This window comes from Anomaloglossus baeobatrachus, chromosome 7 (assembly GCF_048569485.1).
Source record: "Anomaloglossus baeobatrachus isolate aAnoBae1 chromosome 7, aAnoBae1.hap1, whole genome shotgun sequence".
Lineage (NCBI taxonomy): Eukaryota > Metazoa > Chordata > Amphibia > Anura > Aromobatidae > Anomaloglossus > Anomaloglossus baeobatrachus.
Genome location: NC_134359.1, coordinates 15,505,162 through 15,523,339, shown reverse-complemented (window position 1 = coordinate 15,523,339; position 18,178 = coordinate 15,505,162). Strand labels below are relative to the sequence as shown.

Genomic DNA, 18,178 nt, shown 5'->3' with positions numbered 1-18,178 from the left:
GTGGCAGGGGGTGGGTGGCACAGTGGGAGGTGGGTGGCACAGGGAGGTGACAGGGGGTGGGTGGCACAGGGAGGTGACAGGGGGTGGGTGGCACAGGGAGGTGACAGGGAGGTGACAGGGGGTGGGTGGCACAGGGAGGTGACAGGGAGGTGGGTGCCCGTCAGGTCTGAACATCTCGGAGCCCCTGTGACTTCCTGAAGGGAGAGAGGGAGGAGCGGAGCGAAAGGAAAACAAGCAACTTCCAGAGCCGCCGCCGCCACCGCGCTCCCCGCTCCCCGCACCCCGCACCCCGCACCGCCCGGAGCCATGGGCAGCCCCCGCACCCGCCGCAGCCCGGCCTGTGACTGATCACTGGGGGGGACAGGTGAGCCCACCACAGCAGGCTGCCTGCATGGGATGCACCGTGAGCTTCATCTGCTGTGAAGAAGACCCCCTGTACCTGTCTGCAGACGCCAAACATGAGCACAGCATGGAGGAGAAGACCAAACTTCTTCCTAAGGTAAAGTACCGGCTGCTCCATGTTGCTTGCTCTTTTAGATGCAGCAGAGCTGAGCTGGTGCCTGGACTCTTCTGGGGAGTCATGTGCCGGAGTTACTGACATTGTAGAGCAAATGAATTATACAATCATGATGACTTGTGCCAAATTCAGCACCAAACCTCTGGCTGACCCAGCTCTGCTACCTCTGACTGACCCAGCTCTGCTACCTCTGACTGACCCAGCTCTGCTACCTCTGGCTGACCCAGCTCTGCTACCTCTGACTGACCCAGCTCTGCTACCTCTGACTGATCCAGCTCTGCTACCTCTGGCTGACCCAGCTCTGCTACCTCTGACTGACCCAGCTCTGCTACCTCTGACTGACCCAGCTCTGCTACCTCTGACTGACCCAGCTCTGCTACCTCTGACTGACCCAGCTCTGCTACCTCTGACTGACCCAGCTCTGCTACCTCTGACTGACCCAGCTCTGCTACCTCTGACTGACCCAGCTCTACTACCTCTGACTGACCCAGCTCTGCTACCTCTGACTGACCCAGCTCTGCTACCTCTGACTGACCCAGCTCTGCTACCTCTGACTGACCCAGCTCTGCTACCTCTGACTGACCCAGCTCTACTACCTCTGACTGACCCAGCTCTGCTACCTCTGACTGACCCAGCTCTGCTACCTCTGACTGACCCAGCTCTGCTACCTCTGACTGACCCAGCTCTGCTACCTCTGACTGACCCAGCTCTGCTACCTCTGACTGACCCAGCTCTGCTACCTCTGACTGACCCAGCTCTGCTACCTCTGACTGACCCAGCTCTGCTACGGATAACTCAACTCTACTACCTCTGACTGACTAACAATGCTTTACTACCTCTGTCTAACCCAATTCTACTAACTCCGACTAACCCAGCACTACTACCTGTGACTAACCCAGCTCTGCTACTTTTGACTAACCCAGCAGTACTACCCCTGACTAACCCAGTTGTAATACCCCTGACTTAACCCAGCTCTACTACCTCTGGCTATTCCAGCTCTGCTACTTCAGACTAACCCAGCTCTGCTACCTCTGACTGACCCAGCTCTGCTACCTCTGGCTATTCCAGCTCTGCTACTTCAGACTAACCCAGCTTTACTACCTCTGACTCGCAGAGCTCTGCTGTAACTTCAGGTTTAGTGTTATTGATTTGTGATCTAATTCATAACTGGCTTAGCTAAGCAGCTCTTCAGGGTTCTCCTCTGTAAGGCTAGGATCACTGATCACACTGAATTTTCGGGGCAGGAGCTCCCCAACTCTGCAATCAAAACTTGTGGTTTTTGATTTCCACTTTGTTTTTGGAGAGTTTCTAAAAAAAAAAAAAAAAAAAAAAAAAAGACCTCAGTGTGAACACATCCTAAAGCTGCCAACAGTTATATCCCACTGAGTTATCCACGTGTACTGAGCTAAATGACAAACCTCAGCTCTGCGTCATCTGTATATCGTGTATATGTGATAATTGACCTTTCTTCAGCTTTATGGAAACGGGAGAATGATGAAGAATACATAAGAGTTGTTTGATAAAGTGGTAAAGCCAAACAGGAGGTGCAGTGTTCCCCTGTCATTTATTACAATGTATCACTTATTGTCCCTTGTCAGTTTATTACAATGTATCAGTTATTGTCCCCTTCAGTCTATTCCATGTATCAGTTATTGTCACCTTCAGTCTATTCCATGTATCTGTTATTGTCCCCTTCAGTCTATTACAATGTATCAGTTATTGTCCCCTTCAGTCTATTACAATGTATCAGTTATTGTCCCCTTCAGTCTATTACAATGTATCAGTTATTGTCCCCTTCAGTCTATTCCATGTATCTGTTATTGTCCCCTTCAGTCTATTCCATGTATCTGTTATTGTCACCTTCAGTCTATTACAATGTATCAGTTATTGTCACCTTCAGTCTATTCCATGTATCTGTTATTGTCCCCTTCAGTCTATTACAATGTATCAGTTATTGTCCCCTTCAGTCTATTACAATGTATCAGTTATTGTCCCCTTCAGTCTATTCCATGTATCTGTTATTGTCCCCTTCAGTCTATTACAATGTATCAGTTATTGTCACCTTCAGTCTATTCCATGTATCTGTTATTGTCCCCTTCAGGCTATTACAATGTATCAGTTATTGTCTCCTTCAGTCTATTACAATGTATCTGTTATTGTCCCCTTCAGTCTATTACAATGTATCAGTTATTGTCCCCTTCAGTCTATTACAATGTATCAGTTTTTGTCCCCTTCAGTCTATTACAATGTATCAGTTATTGTCACCTTCAGTCTATTCCATGTATCTGTTATTGTCCCCTTCAGTCTATTCCATGTATCTGTTATTGTCCCCTTCAGGCTATTACAATGTATCAGTTATTGTCTCCTTCAGTCTATTACAATGTATCTGTTATTGTCCCCTTCAGTCTATTACAATGTATCTGTTATTGTCCCCTTCAGTCTATTACAATGTATCAGTTATTGTCCCCTTCAGTCTATTACAATGTATCAGTTATTGTCCCCTTCTGTCTATTACAATGTATCAGTTATTGTCCCCTTCAGTCTATTCCATGTATCTGTTATTGTCCCCTTCAGTCTATTCCATGTATCTGTTATTGTCCCCTTCAGTCTATTACAATGTATCAGTTATTGTCCCCTTCAGTCTATTCCATGTATCAGTTATTGTCCCCTTCAGTCTATTACAATGTATCAGTTATTGTCCCCTTCTGTCTATTACAATGTATCAGTTATTGTCCCCTTCAGTCTATTCCATGTATCTGTTATTGTCCCCTTCAGTCTATTCCATGTATCTGTTATTGTCCCCTTCAGTCTATTACAATGTATCAGTTATTGTCCCCTTCAGTCTATTCCATGTATCAGTTATTGTCCCCTTCAGTCTATTACAATGTATCAGTTTTTGTCCCCTTCAGTCTATTACAATGTATCAGTTATTGTCCCCTTCAGTCTATTACAATGTATCAGTTATTGTCCCCTTCAGTCTATTACAATGTATCAGTTATTGTCCCCTTCAGTCTATTACAATGTATCAGTTATTGTCCCCTTCAGTCTATTACAATGTATCAGTTTTTGTCCCCTTCAGTCTATTACAATGTATCAGTTATTGTCCCCTTCAGTCTATTCCATGTATCTGTTATTGTCCCCTTCAGTCTATTACAATGTATCAGTTATTGTCACCTTCAGTCTATTCCATGTATCTGTTATTGTCCCCTTCAGGCTATTACAATGTATCAGTTATTGTCTCCTTCAGTCTATTACAATGTATCTGTTATTGTCCCCTTCAGTCTATTACAATGTATCTGTTATTGTCCCCTTCAGTCTATTACAATGTATCAGTTATTGTCCCCTTCAGTCTATTACAATGTATCAGTTATTGTCCCCTTCAGTCTATTACAATGTATCAGTTATTGTCCCCTTCAGTCTATTACAATGTATCAGTTATTGTCCCCTTCTGTCTATTACAATGTATCAGTTATTGTCCCCTTCAGTCTATTCCATGTATCTGTTATTGTCCCCTTCAGTCTATTCCATGTATCAGTTATTGTCCCCTTCAGTCTATTACAATGTATCAGTTTTTGTCCCCTTCAGTCTATTACAATGTATCAGTTATTGTCCCCTTCAGTCTATTACAATGTATCAGTTATTGTCCCCTTCAGTCTATTACAATGTATCAGTTATTGTCCCCTTCAGTCTATTACAATGTATCAGTTATTGTCCCCTTCAGTCTATTACAATGTATCAGTTATTGTCCCCTTCAGTCTATTACAATGTATCAGTTATTGTCCCCTTCTGTCTATTACAATGTATCAGTTATTGTCCCCTTCAGTCTATTCCATGTATCAGTTATTGTCCCCTTCAGTCTATTACAATGTATCAGTTATTGTCCCCTTCAGTCTATTACAATGTATCAGTTTTTGTCCCCTTCAGTCTATTACAATGTATCAGTTATTGTCCCCTTCAGTCTATTCCATGTATCTGTTATTGTCCCCTTCAGTCTATTACAATGTATCAGTTTTTGTTTACAGTCATAACAGTTTACTGTTATAATCACAGTTGTATGGAAATCACTGTTAATATTATTATTATAGCGCTATTAATTCCATGGCGCTTTACAAATGAAAAAGGGTATACGTACAACAATCATTAACAGTACAAAACAGACTGTTATATAAGGAGAAGAGAGGACCCTGCCCGCAAGGGCTCACAGTCTACAGGGAATGGATGATGGTACAATAGGTGAGGACAGAGCTGGTTGCGCAGTGGTCTACTGGACTGAGGGTTATTGTAGGTTGTAGGCTTGTTGGAAGAGGTGGGTCTTGAGGTTCCTCTTGAAGCTTTCCACGGTAGTGGAGAGTCTGATATGCTGAGGTAGAGCGTTCCAGAGTATGGGGGAGGCACGGGAGAAATCTTGGATGCGATTGTGGGAAGAGGAGATAAGAGAGTAGAGAAGGAGATCTTGTGAGGATCGGAGGTTACGTGTAGGTAAGTACCGGGAGACTAGGTCACAGATGTAAGGAGGAGACAGGTTGTGGATGGCTTTGTAGGTCATGGTTAATGTTTTGAACTGGAGTCTTTGGGCGATGGGAAGCCAGTGAAGGGATTGGCAGAGTAGCGAGGCTGGGGAATAGCGAGGGGAAAGGTGGATTAAGCGGGCTGCAGAGTTTAGGATAGATTGGAGGGGTGCAAGAGTGTTGGAAGGGAGGAAGGGAGGCCAGAGAGCAGGAGGTTGCAGTAGTCGAGGCGGGAGATGATGAGGGCATGCACTAGTGTTTTTGCTGATTCTTGGTTAAGGAAAGCACGGATCCGGGAGATATTTTTGAGTTATATTCGGCATGAGGTGAAGAGGGCTTGGATGTGTGGCTTGAAGGATAGAGCAGAGTCGAGGGTCACTCCAAGGCAACGAGCTTGTGAGACTGGAGAGTGAGCAGCCATCAAGTTTGATGGAAAGGCTTGTTGGAGGAGATGAGTGAGGAGGAGGAAAGACAATAAACTCTGTTTTGTCCATGTTATGCTTTAGGAATCACGCAGAGAAGAAGGATGAAATAGCAGACAGACATTGTGGGATTCTGGTTAGTAGAGAGGTAATGTCAGGTCCAGAGAGGTAGATCTGTGTGTCATCGGCATAGAGATGATACTGGAAGCTGTGGGACTCTATGAGCTGTCCCAGGCCGAAGGTGTAGATGGAGAACAGCAGGGGTCCAAAAACTAAACCTTGGGGGACCCCGACTGATAGGGGGCGAGATGAGGAAGTGGTGTGAGAGTGGGAGATGCTGATAGTTCGGGTGGTTAGGTATGAGGATATCCAAGATAGGGCCAAGTCTGTGATGCCCAGAGATGAGAGAATCTGTAGTAGGAGGGAGTGGTCTACTGTGTCGAAGGCAGAGGACAGAGCAGTGTAGAGGGCAGAGGACAGGTCCAGGAGGAGGAGGAGGAGGAGGAGGAGGAGGAGGAGGACAGAGTAGTGTAGAGGGCAGAGGACAGGTCCAGGAGGAGGAGGACAGAGTAGTGTAGAGGGCAGAGGACAGGTCCAGGAGGAGGAGGACAGAGTAGTGTAGAGGGCAGAGGACAGGTCCAGGAGGAGGAGGACAGAGTAGTGTAGAGGGCAGAGGACAGGTCCAGGAGGAGGAGGACAGAGTAGTGTAGAGGGCAGAGGACAGGTCCAGGAGGAGGAGGACAGAGTAGTGTAGAGGGCAGAGGACAGGTCCAGGAGGAGGAGGACAGAGTAGTGTAGAGGGCAGAGGACAGGTCCAGGAGGAGGAGGACAGAGTAGTGTAGAGGGCAGAGGACAGGTCCAGGAGGAGGAGGACAGAGTAGTGTAGAGGGCAGAGGACAGGTCCAGGAGGAGGAGGACAGAGTAGTGTAGAGGGCAGAGGACAGGTCCAGGAGGAGGAGGACAGAGTAGTATAGAGGGCAGAGGACAGGTCCAGGAGGAGGAGGACAGAGTAGTGTAGAGGGCAGAGGACAGGTCCAGGAGGAGGAGGACAGAGTAGTGTAGAGGGCAGAGGACAGGTGCAGGAGCAGGAGGACAGAGTAGTGTCGCTTGGCTTTGGCAGTTAGTAGGTCATGGGTGACTTTGGTTAGGGCAGTTTCAGTAGAGTGATGCAGTCGGAAACCAGATTGTAGCTGGTCAAAGAGGTTCTGTAAAGGGCCATTTACACGCTGCGACATCGCTAACGATATATCGTCGGGGTCACGGTGTTAGTGACACACATTTGACGCCGTTAGCGACATCACAGCGTGTAACCGGCAGGAGCGACCTTAAACGATCGCAATTCAGACAAAAATCGTTGGTATATGAGAGGTCGTTCATTTACCAAAAATCGTTGTCTCGTACGTATCGAGGTTGTTCCTCGTTCCTGCGGCAGCATACATCTCTATGTGTGACACCGCAGGAGCGACGAACATCTCCTTACCTCCGTCCACCGCCAATGAGGGAGGAAGGAGGTGGGCGGGATGTTCCAGCCGCTCATCTCCGCCCCTCCTCTGCTACTGGACGGCTGCCGTGTGACGTCGCTGTAACGCCGCACAAACCCCCCCCTTAGAAAGGAGGCGGTTCGCCGGCAACAGCGACGTCGCAGGGCAGGTAAGTTTGTGTGACGGGTGTTAGCGATGTTGTGCGCCATGGGCAGCGATTTGCCCGTGACGCACAACCGACGGGGGCGGGTACCCACACTAGCGATATCGGTACCGATATCGCAGCATGTAAAGTACCCTTAACTTTCAGGAGGTTAATTATAGCACCTATCGGTATTCAGGTGCTTGTTCATTGTATATTTTTTATAGGGAACAGCATTTTGGTGGCTTTCTGGCCCTCGTACGTGGGTTCTCTTATACACGGCTTTATTTTCGATACCTTTTCTTTAATGGTTTAATGCTATTTATACTGTTTGGGCCCCATTTTATTTTATTACAGGGCCCTATGGATTCCAGTTATGCTCTTGGGAATATTCAGCGCCTCTAAACCTGTCAAAGCCTAAAAATGAGTTTTCTAAACACAGTGTGAAAGAACTTCTCACTATAGACACTTATTAAAGGGATTGTCCAGTGAAAAGAGGTTAACACCTGTGCGTATAGAATAGGTGACAGCTTGGACTTCGGTGGGGTCCATCCACTGGTTCCTCCACTGATAGCCAGAAAGGAACACTTGTATCCCTACAGCCACTTCATTCATTCTACAGTCATGGCCAAAAGTTTTGAGAATGACACCAAAATGCTATTTTCACATGATCTGTTGCCCTCTGGTGTTTAATTGCATTTGTCTGATGGTTACATCACATACAGAAATATAATTGCAATCATATTATGACACCAGAAGGTTCTATTGACAGTTAGAATGAGTTAATGCAGCAAGTCAGTATTTGCAGTGTTGCCCCTTCTTCTTCAGGACCTCTGCAATTCTCCCTGGCTGCTCTCAATCATCTTCTGGAGCAAATCCTGACTGATCGCGGTCCATTCTTGCATAAGCAATGCTTGCATTTTGCCAGAATTTGTTGGTTTTTGTTTGTCCACCCGTCTCTTGATGTTGCCCACAAGTTCTCAATGGGATTAAGATCTGGGGAGTTTCCAGGCCATGGACCCAAAATCTCTATGCTTTGCTCCATGAGCCATTTAGTGATCCCCTTTGCTTTATGGCAAGGTGCTCCATCATGCTGGAAAAGGCATTGTTGGGCGCCAAACTGCTCTTGGACAGTTGGGAGAAGTTGCTCTTGGAGGACATTCTGGTGCTATTCTTTATTCATGGCTGTTTTTAGGCCAGACTGTGAGTGGTGCGATTCCCTGGGCTGAGAAGCAGCCCCACACATGAATGGTTTCCGGATGCTTAACAGTTGGCATGAGACAAGACTGGTGCTAGCGCTCACCTCTTCTTCTCCTAATAAGCTGTTTTCCAGATGTCCCAAACAATCGAAAAGGGGATTCATCTGAGAAATGCCTTTCCCCCAGTCCTCAGCAGTCCACTCCCTGCATGTTCTGCAGAATATCAGTCGGTCCCTGATGTTTTTTCTGGAGAGAGGTAGCTTCTTTGCTGCCCTCCTTGAAACCAGGCCTTGCTCAAGCAGTCTCCGCCTCACAGTGCGTGCAGAAGCACTCACACCAGCCTGCTGCCATTGCTGCGCTAGCTCGCCACTGCTGGTAGTCCCATCCCGCAGCTGAAACAGTTTTAAGATACGGTCCTGGCGTTTGCTGCTCCTTCTTGGGCGCCCTGGAGCCTTTTTGGCAACAATGGAAGCTCTCTCCTTGAAGTTCTTGATGATGCTATAGATTGTTGACTGAGGTGCAATCTTTGTAGCTGCGATACTCTTCCCTGTTAGGCCATTTTTGTGCAGAGCAATGATGGCTGCACGTGTTTCTTTAGAGATAACCATGGCTAACTGAAGAGAAACAATGATACCAAGCACCAGCCTCCTTTTAAAATGTCCAGTGGTGTCATTCTTACTTAATCATAACTGATTGATCGCCAGCCCTGTCCTCATCAACACCCACACCTGTGTTACTGGAACAATCACTAAAACAATGTTAGCTGCTCCTTTTAAGGCTATGTGCGCACTTACCAGATTTTGCCGCGGATTTTTCGCGGATTTGCTGCATGTTTCGCTGCAGAAAACTTTCATAACATCTCTGCAGTGAATCACCAGCAAATCCTATGGAGAAAAAAAATCCTGTGCGCACTGGGCGGAATTTGACAGCTGCATGTTTTGCTGCGGGAATCCCGCAGCAAAAACAAGTGCATGTCACTTCTTTTCCGCACATCGCTGTGGGATTTCACTCCATTGACTCAATGTTAATCATGAAATCCCGCAGGGAATAACGCAGGCAGCAAATTCTGTGCGGTTCACTGCGTTTTCCTGCGTTATTCCCTGCGGTATTTCGCGGTTTACCTCCGGTAATGTGCATCGCTTGTCTGCGGTTTTGCAGGGAAGTGATGTCATTACAGGAAGAGGAAGCCGTGCACAGAGTAAACACACACACATCACAGACACACACACATCACAGACATAGACCACATAGACACAGACACATAGAACACACATAGAAAGAAAACGGAAATATAGAAAAAAAAGAACGTGGGCTCCGCTGTATATTTACCTTCCAGCCGAGGTAAGCACACAGCGGCGGCCCGGTATTCTCAGGCTGGGGAGGGAGAGGGGCAGGGGTAATGTCCCCCGCCTCACTCTCACCTCCCGCAGCCGAGAATATCAGCCGCAGCTGCCCCGGCACTGTCGCATGCAATATGCGGCAGTACCGGAGTGTCCTCGGCTCTTCTTGCCACCGTGTAGCAGTGGTGGCAAGGTAATACAAGGGGTTAATGTTGGTGGGGGACCACCGCCATTAACCCCAAGCTTGATCATGGCAGCGTCTATGTGACAGCTGACATGATCAACCCGTAAGTAAAGTGAAAAAACACAGACACCGAAAAATCCTTTATTTTAAATAAAACCAACAAGCCTCGTTCACCATTTTATTAACCCCCCCCAAACAAAGCTCCGGCGTAATCCACAGCTCCGGCTCCTGCGTCCTGTGCTGCTTACATCCAGCCGCGACTGTCACAGACACAGGCTGAATGCAGCAGACAGCAGAGGTAATTACCGGTCATTTCCCACGGCCGGTAATGTGAACTCACTGCCGACCGTGGGAATTGCAGCGATCTGTCCTCTATCTATCCCTCTATCTATCTATCTGTCTGTCTATCTATCTATCCCTCTATCTATTCTTCTGTCTATCTACTATCAGAATTAAATGTATTTTTTTTTTTTTTCTTCAATGTGCTTTATTGCATTGAATGCAATAAAGCACATCCCAACCCGCACGCGGCAAAACCGCGGCAATACCGCGGTAAAACCGCGGCAAACCGCGGCAAACCGCATGCGGTTTTCGGGTGCGGTTTCCCGCGGTTTTTTACCGCGGGTGCGGTAATCTTTGAGAGCATGCGGAATTCTCTCAAGGAAATTTCATTTCCCAGTGCGCACAGAGCCTAAGGCAGGAATGCAATGCTGTTGAAATGTGTTTTGGGGGTTAAAGTTCATTTTCTTAGCCAATATTGACTTTGCAAGTAATTGCTGTTAAGCTGATCACTCTTTATGACATTCTGGAGTATATGCAAATTGCCATTAGAAAAACATAAGCAGTAGACTTTGTAAAAATTAATATTTGTAGTATTCTCAAAACTTTTGGCCATGACTGTATATGGGTCTGCTGGGAAAAGGCAGGTGCAGATCCATAAGAAATGAATGGAGCAGCGATTGGGCATATGCACTGCCACTGTATTCTAGCGGGAATAGAAGTGCCCCATTCAGCTGGAGAGCGCTGATCCCAGGGGTTGGATCCTCCAATCTAGAAGTTATCTCGTATCCTGTGTACAAGTGGTAACCTCTCTTATTACCTGGACATCCCTTTTAAGTTCAATTTCTGTATAACTTGAAAACCCCTTTTATTAACTTCTTGGGGACACTCTAAGGATAAACTTTAAAATTTGTATTAAAAATAGAAAATGGAAATCTTCAATTGTCACACCGGACACTGAGGCTGTCTTAGATTTGTATTTCTTGTAATTGCAAGATTACTAATTTAGATTCTTAATCATTTTCCGATGACATCTTTCCTTAAATACATTATTTTTTTTTGCAATCTGCAATTCTGTGCACGGGTAAAGTTGTGATGAGCTCCGGCCTCCGCTATCTGGTTGTAAATACAATCCTACGATTTGCCACAATGTGACAGGTTGTGCTTTCCTTTAGTGATCAATTAGCATTTGGTAGTAAATAAACCCAAATCCATGAAACGTTCTGCCAACTTTCTAATACACTTAGTTTTTGATTCCAAGACTTTTGCTTGCTGTCAGTGAATAGGAACATTAGTTTTTGCATCCATAGACTGAAAATCTAAAAAGGAAAGCCTTGGCAACAAGTGTATCCAGTCTGCGCATTCCTCTGCGCTAAACACATCAGCAGCACAAATCCTTTTCCTGCATTTATATTTTGTTACAATGTATCAGTGCAGGTAAAATGAGCTAATCTTGAATTCAGACTATACGGATGATATTCTGTATTGGATACAATTGTATCAAACACTCATTGATGGCAAGCAGAGATAGTGAAAATGAGGAGTATTTGGGGAAAAAAAGAGGCCACAATTCAACCAGTCTGAATGAAGGCGTGCAGAAAAAAGAAAACGCCAAATTCAGTTAGGCTCCCGCTCCACTTAATGACTTTGGTGCATCTTATTAGTGGCTTGTGTCTCACAAGAACTGTTGCACTAAAATTTGTACTGTTAAAACAAGGCTATTATTAATGAATGTGGGGGGCCGGTGAAGCCACTATCCAGATCCTCCACACTTCTTAATTTTGTTGAAAACACCAAAAGTTGCAATATATTTTAGCCCCTTTGCAAAAATGTGACTTTTCAAAGTGTTTGACACCAATTTTCGACCAAAAACACTTAGATGATTCCGGGACAAAACATCTAGAAAGTTGCATAATAACGATGAACATAGATCATATGTATAAAACGTTACGTTAGCGTTATCCCGCGTTGCTTTTGGCCCCGGCCCCGCTTCATGTCATTTGTAATTCATTTATTTATTTGCTTGCACCTCCATCGATGTCATACGGTTGTTTGTGTGTAGCCGGATTATTGCGGTAAGACGAGGATTTCGGGCATGTTGAGACAGAGAAGCAGCTTTGGTTTCCTATTGTTTATTCAGACCAGTGGTTGGTAACCTTTGTGTCTGAAACTGGAGAGGTACTACAAGTCCCAGCAGACACGGGTAGAGCCTGCGAATGAGACTTATGGTTTCATCAAGAATCAGAGAGTTTGCAGACTCTGTAACAATGTGACAGCGAAGGACGTCTTCACTGTGCAAAGTTTGCTCAGCAGTTTCCAAACACATCGTCCTTCGCTGTCACATTGTTACGAAATTCAGTCAGCATCTTTTTTTAAATAGTACATCTATTTATCTGGAAGTGTGACAACCATTGTGTTCATGTATATTGATTTTCACCCAGCTTTCCCAGAATTCTCAATGGTCAGCCCTTATACAGTGTATCCACCCATATCCTGTATACCCCGCACCTATATACAGTGTGTCCACCCATATCCTGTATATACCGCACCTATATACAGTGTGTCCACCCATATCCTGTATACACCGCACCTATATACAGTGTGTCCCCCCATATCCTGGATACACCGCACCTATATACAGTGCGTCCACCCATATCCTGTATACACCGCACCTATATATAGTGCGTCCACCCATATCCTGTACACACCACACCTATATACAGTGTGTCCACCCATATCCTGTACACACCGCACCTATATACAGTGTGTCCACCCATATCCTGTATACACCGCACCTATATACAGTGTATCCACCCATATCCTGGATACACCGCACCTATATACAGTGTGTCCACCCATATCCTGTATACACCGCACCTCTATACAGTGTGTCCACCCATATCCTGTATACACCGCACCTATATACAGTGTGTCCCCCCATATCCTGTTCACCGCCATTAACTTGAGAACGGCGGCAGCTATAGGCATAGAAGTGGTGTCTAGGTATTGTAAAGTATCCATGCGCTACGCAATGAAGCCACCTATAGCTCCACCTGGTGGAAAACAACAGAGTTAGCATTTTTATCTCAAAAACAGAACAAGAGAGAAAAAAAGTGAATTACAAAGTTGTAGGGCATCATCAATTCAATAGGAATCCACACCTTGCATACAGAAATGCTATGATTAGAACGTGTAACACTCACAAGGCTGCGGACGTGAAGCGACACCTCATGGAGACCTTCCTACAAGTCACTGGGTATGGAGGCTGTGTGGAGAGGCCTCCGCTCACCTGACCTGACCCCATTGGACTTCTTTCTGTGAGGTCACATCAGACAGCAGGTGTATGCGACCCCTCCACCAACATTGCAGAACCACGACCACGTATCACAGATGCTTGTGCAAACGTGTCACCTACCATATTACACAACGTGCAGCAAGATACAGTATGCTGTGCAGAGGCCAGATGTGCATTGCAGCAAGATACAGTATGCTGTGCAGAGTCCAGATGTGCATTGCAGCAAGATACAGTATGCTGTGCAGAGGCCAGATGTGCATTGCAGCAAGATACAGTATGCTGTGCAGAGGCCAGATGTGCATTGCAGCAAGATACAGTATGCTGTGCAGAGGCCAGATGTGCATTGCAGCAAGATACAGTATGCTGTGCAGAGGCCAGATGTGCATTGCAGCAAGATACAGTATGCTGTGCAGAGGCCAGATGTGCATTGCAGCAAGATACAGTATGCTGTGCAGAGGCCAGATGTGCATTGCAGCAAGATACAGTATGCTGTGCAGAGTCCAGATGTGCATTGCAGCAAGATACAGTATGCTGTGCAGAGGCCAGATGTGCATTGCAGCAGGATACAGTATGCTGTGCAGAGTCCAGATGTGCATTGCAGCAAGATACAGTATGCTGTGCAGAGGCCAGATGTGCATTGCAGCAAGATACAGTATGCTGTGCAGAGGCCAGATGTGCATTGCAGCAAGATACAGTATGCTGTGCAGAGGCCAGATGTGCATTGCAGCAAGATACAGTATGCTGTGCAGAGGCCAGATGTGCATTGCAGCAAGATACAGTATGCTGTGCAGAGTCCAGATGTGCATTGCAGCAAGATACAGTATGCTGTGCAGAGGCCAGATGTGCATTGCAGCAAGATACAGTATGCTGTGCAGAGTCCAGATGTGCATTGCAGCAAGATACAGTATGCTGTGCAGAGGCCAGATGTGCATTGCAGCAGGATACAGTATGCTGTGCAGAGTCCAGATGTGCATTGCAGCAAGATACAGTATGCTGTGCAGAGTCCAGATGTGCATTGCAGCCAGATACAGTATGCTGTGCAGAGGCCAGATGTGCATTGCAGCCAGATACAGTATGCTGTGCAGAGCCCAGATTTGCATTGCAGCAAGATACAGTATGCTGTGCAGAGTCCAGATGTGCATTGCAGCAAGATACAGTATGCTGTGCAGAGGCCAGATGTGCATTGCAGCCAGATACAGTATGCTGTGCAGAGCCCAGATGTGCATTGCAGCTGACGGGGGACACTGAGCATCAAAGTTAAATGAGCGCCATATGCGTGACCAGCATTCAATGTTTTGGGGGGTCATGGGTTTCATATCATAGCATTTCTGTATGCAAGGTGTCGATTCGTATTGAATTGATGAGGCCCTACAATTTTTTAATTCACTTTTTTTCTCTATCTCGTTCCTTTTTCGACATAAAAATGCTAACTCCGTAGTTTTGCACCAGGTGGCGCTATAGGTGGTTTAATTGTGTAGTGCATGGCTACTTTACTATACCTAGACACCACTTCTATGCCTATAGCTGCCGCCGTTCTCAAGTTAATGGTGGTGGACAGGATATGGGTGGACACACTGTGTAATACCAGTAGGCAGCCAATACATGAACAAGTACATAAGAGTTATCACCCAGCTTTCCCAGAATCCTGAGTGGTCACTCATTATGTAAAGCTGGATGACATCCATTATGTATGCACCTGAGGGTTATCTCCCAGCTTTCCTGGAATTCTGAGTGGTCAGCCATTATGGGAAACTGGGTGACATGTAATATAAATGCACATATTCTTTATTTACAATTATACGTTTTTTTACAGACTCTTGAGAACATATCTATTTTATTTTTTGGGGGGGGTTCCTTTAAATTCCAAGAAAACCATCTTGTAAGCGGTGAGCAGCTGTGACCGCCATGCAGTACGCGCTCGTGCTCCCCTGCGTTACCGTCACGCCTCGTTCCCAGGAGGTATTTTTGGATTTGTCATGAAGTTTTCAAAACCTAAAGAGAAACAGATCAGAGGAATCTGAGTGTCCGGGTCGGGCTGGAGGGACTAAAGCGCTTTCTATTTTATCTGCTCCATTACGGTATGTGCACACGGTTCTTTTAGATGCCGGCGTTTGTTTCGTTTTTTTCCTGCATCTGTTTTATCACCCTTTTTAAGGTGTATTCCATGCAGAATGCGCATTTAAAATCTGCCGTGTGCTCATCATTGCCGGGTGTGGGCGCAAAACATCTTTACCAGGCGGATTTGTAGCAAATCAGCTCCAAAGCCTTCACGAAAATACAAGAACAATGCGCTCGAAAGAATAAACATTGGCATTTCTATATAGAAATGACTTTCTGCTCAGATTTTCTCTCCTGTGACCATTTTTTAATAACTTCAGCTTTGCAAACATGTTGTGCAATTAAAAACAAAAAAGTGATCCGACCAGATGATTTGTATGAGAAAGCTCAAAGATGACAAAACATCCCAAGGTCCAAAAAAGCGGTGTATTTTCCATAGATTTTACTCCATCAAAAACGAATGTAACGTTTTGCCCTACATATGAGCTTTTTCACGTATGTTGGGCGACACATTGCATACTTTTTTGATGGAATAAATGCTATGGAAAATACCCCCCCCCCCCTTCACCCCCTGGGATGCTGTCCACTTTTTTGGATATTTTCTGCCAGGTGAATACCTTGGACTGACTTCCATCCCCCTTCCAGTGAAAGGATTTTACCAAAGGTTCTGCAAACTTCTTTGTCAAAAACATCCCAAGGTGTCTTGTTGAGCAAATTTGCTTGAAAAAACGTCAGCGGTTTCATCATTGTTGAAAGGCGTTAAAAAGTAAAAAAAAAATATATATCTGTATAAAAGATGATGAGAAAGATAAAAACAAAAGAAAAGTGCACAGGAAATATCTGAGCACAGTGGCTTAGTGGTTAGCACTGCAGTCTCGTGGTGGCTCAGTGGTTAGCAGTGCAGTCTTGCAGCGCTGGGGTCCTGGGTTCAAATCCCACCAAGAAAACCATCTGCAAGGAGTTTGTATGTTCTCCCCGTGTTTGCGTGGGTTTCCTCCGAGTTCTCCGGTTTCCTCCCACACTCCAAAGACATACAGATAGGAACTCTTAGGCTATGTGCGCACTAGAGCTTTTTACCCGCGGATTTGCCGCGGAAATTTCTTGAGAAATGTCTGCAATCTTTGTGCAGACATTTCCCAGCAATTTCTATGGGAAAAAAAAAAAAGCTGTGCGCACTTGTGCGGATTTTTCTCAAGAAATTTCCGCATGAAGAATTTCTCGAGAAACTTTCTTGAGCAAATGAACATGTCCATTATTTCCGCAGGTACCCTGCAGATTTCTGCAGTACAGCCTGCAAAAATCCGCAGGGAACCACCCGCGGGAAAATCGCGGCAATTCCGCGGCTATTCCGCGGCAAATCCGTGTCAAATCCGCATGCGGATTTGGTGAGGATTTTTTCCGGAGGTCCGGCAATCTTTCACTCCCAGAAGTTTCTCAAGAAATTTTCTTGAGAAACTTCACATCTCTAGTGCGCACATAGCCTTAGATTGTGAGCCCCAATGGGGACAGTGTTCCTGATATATGTAAAGCGCTGCATAATAGGTTAGCGCTATATAAAAATAAAGATTCATTTATTTATTTTTTTTTATCCAACATCCTTGATGATCTGACTGGTTGATTTAGGCTCAATGTTACAAACTGCAATGTCCTTGCCTGTAAAGCTCTTTAGATGCAAAGCAATGGTGACCACAAACGTTTCATTGGAGGTAGCAGCAGAGGACAATGATGTTAAGCACCAGCCTCAATATAAAGAGACCAGTGTGCTGTCATATTCCGTCCGCTGCCTGGTCCTCATTAACACTTTCATCTGAGTTAATGAGAAGACCTTTGAATTGAATAAAGAAAGTTATTTTGTGGCAGGGAAAGAAAAACAATTGAAATGTTTTTGTTAGAAAGTTAATTTTCATGCCAAAAAATTGCTTCTATCACTCATCATAACAATCTAGAGTTAACGCAAATTGTAACAATAAAAAGGGAAGTAGCAAATTGTGAAAAACAAACTTTGTGTAAGTCTCAAAACTTTTGGCCAAGACTATAGACCTGAATTCTTCATTAATGTAATCCTTTATATTTTCATTTTTTGATAATTTGTAACAAATTTTGATAATTTCATGGATTTTTCAGGATCTCTGCCATAGGGGTGTGTAAAGAGGCGCTGGTGATAGAGGACCGCTCTCTGTCAGTGATATTCCTAGGGGGGGGGCTGTCTGTCATTCCTGCTCGTCTCCGGGGGTCACAATGTTAATGATATAGGGTGGTCTTCCATTTACAAGCATCACACAGGTGCTATATCCCAGTCTGAGGAAGGAACAGCTGCCAGTGACCTGATGAGTGCGGAGGGTCCACTGTGTAATCAGGAGCTGTCAGACAATAATTACTTAAAGGGCCAGCGTAGTCTTTCTCACTAATTGAGCTTTATCAAAGAGGTTGTTCTTTAGGATAAGTCATCAATGTCAGAAGAGGGGGATCTGACATCCGGCACTACGATCGATCAGCTGGTGCAGGGTCACAGTAATCACAGGTGAAACAACGCAGCGCCATATACTGCCTAGTGGCCATTGTCGGTTCTGCAGTGCAGCTCCTATTGAAGTCAATCTGTCCTGAGCTGCAGTACCTGAGCCCGGCCACTAGGGAAGGCAGCTGTGGTGTACGGCTCTGTAATCTGTGAACTGCCGGTGGTGAGCGGAGGACCAATATTAAAGTCCTGGATCTGACCCCTTTAATATAACAGATTTGCCACTTTCCACGACACT

At 45.5% G+C, this 18,178-nt stretch overlaps 1 protein-coding gene across 8 annotated transcripts in view; it reads left to right on the top strand.

Moving 5' to 3' along the window:
• The first annotated feature begins 228 nt into the window (after positions 1-228).
• The window catches only part of TNS1 (tensin 1), a 483,060-nt gene continuing 465,110 nt past the window's right edge, over positions 229-18,178 (top strand). For 5 of the 8 annotated variants that reach the window (XM_075317057.1, XM_075317060.1, XM_075317054.1 and 2 more), the window contains exon 1: positions 230-499. In XM_075317057.1, the coding sequence (XP_075173172.1) occupies positions 392-499 (108 nt within the window). In that variant the 5' untranslated portion in view covers positions 230-391. Of the gene's footprint in view, positions 500-18,178 lie in introns of all 8 variants that reach the window. The other 3 variants (XM_075317053.1, XM_075317048.1, XM_075317047.1) reach the window with 1 other exon arrangement.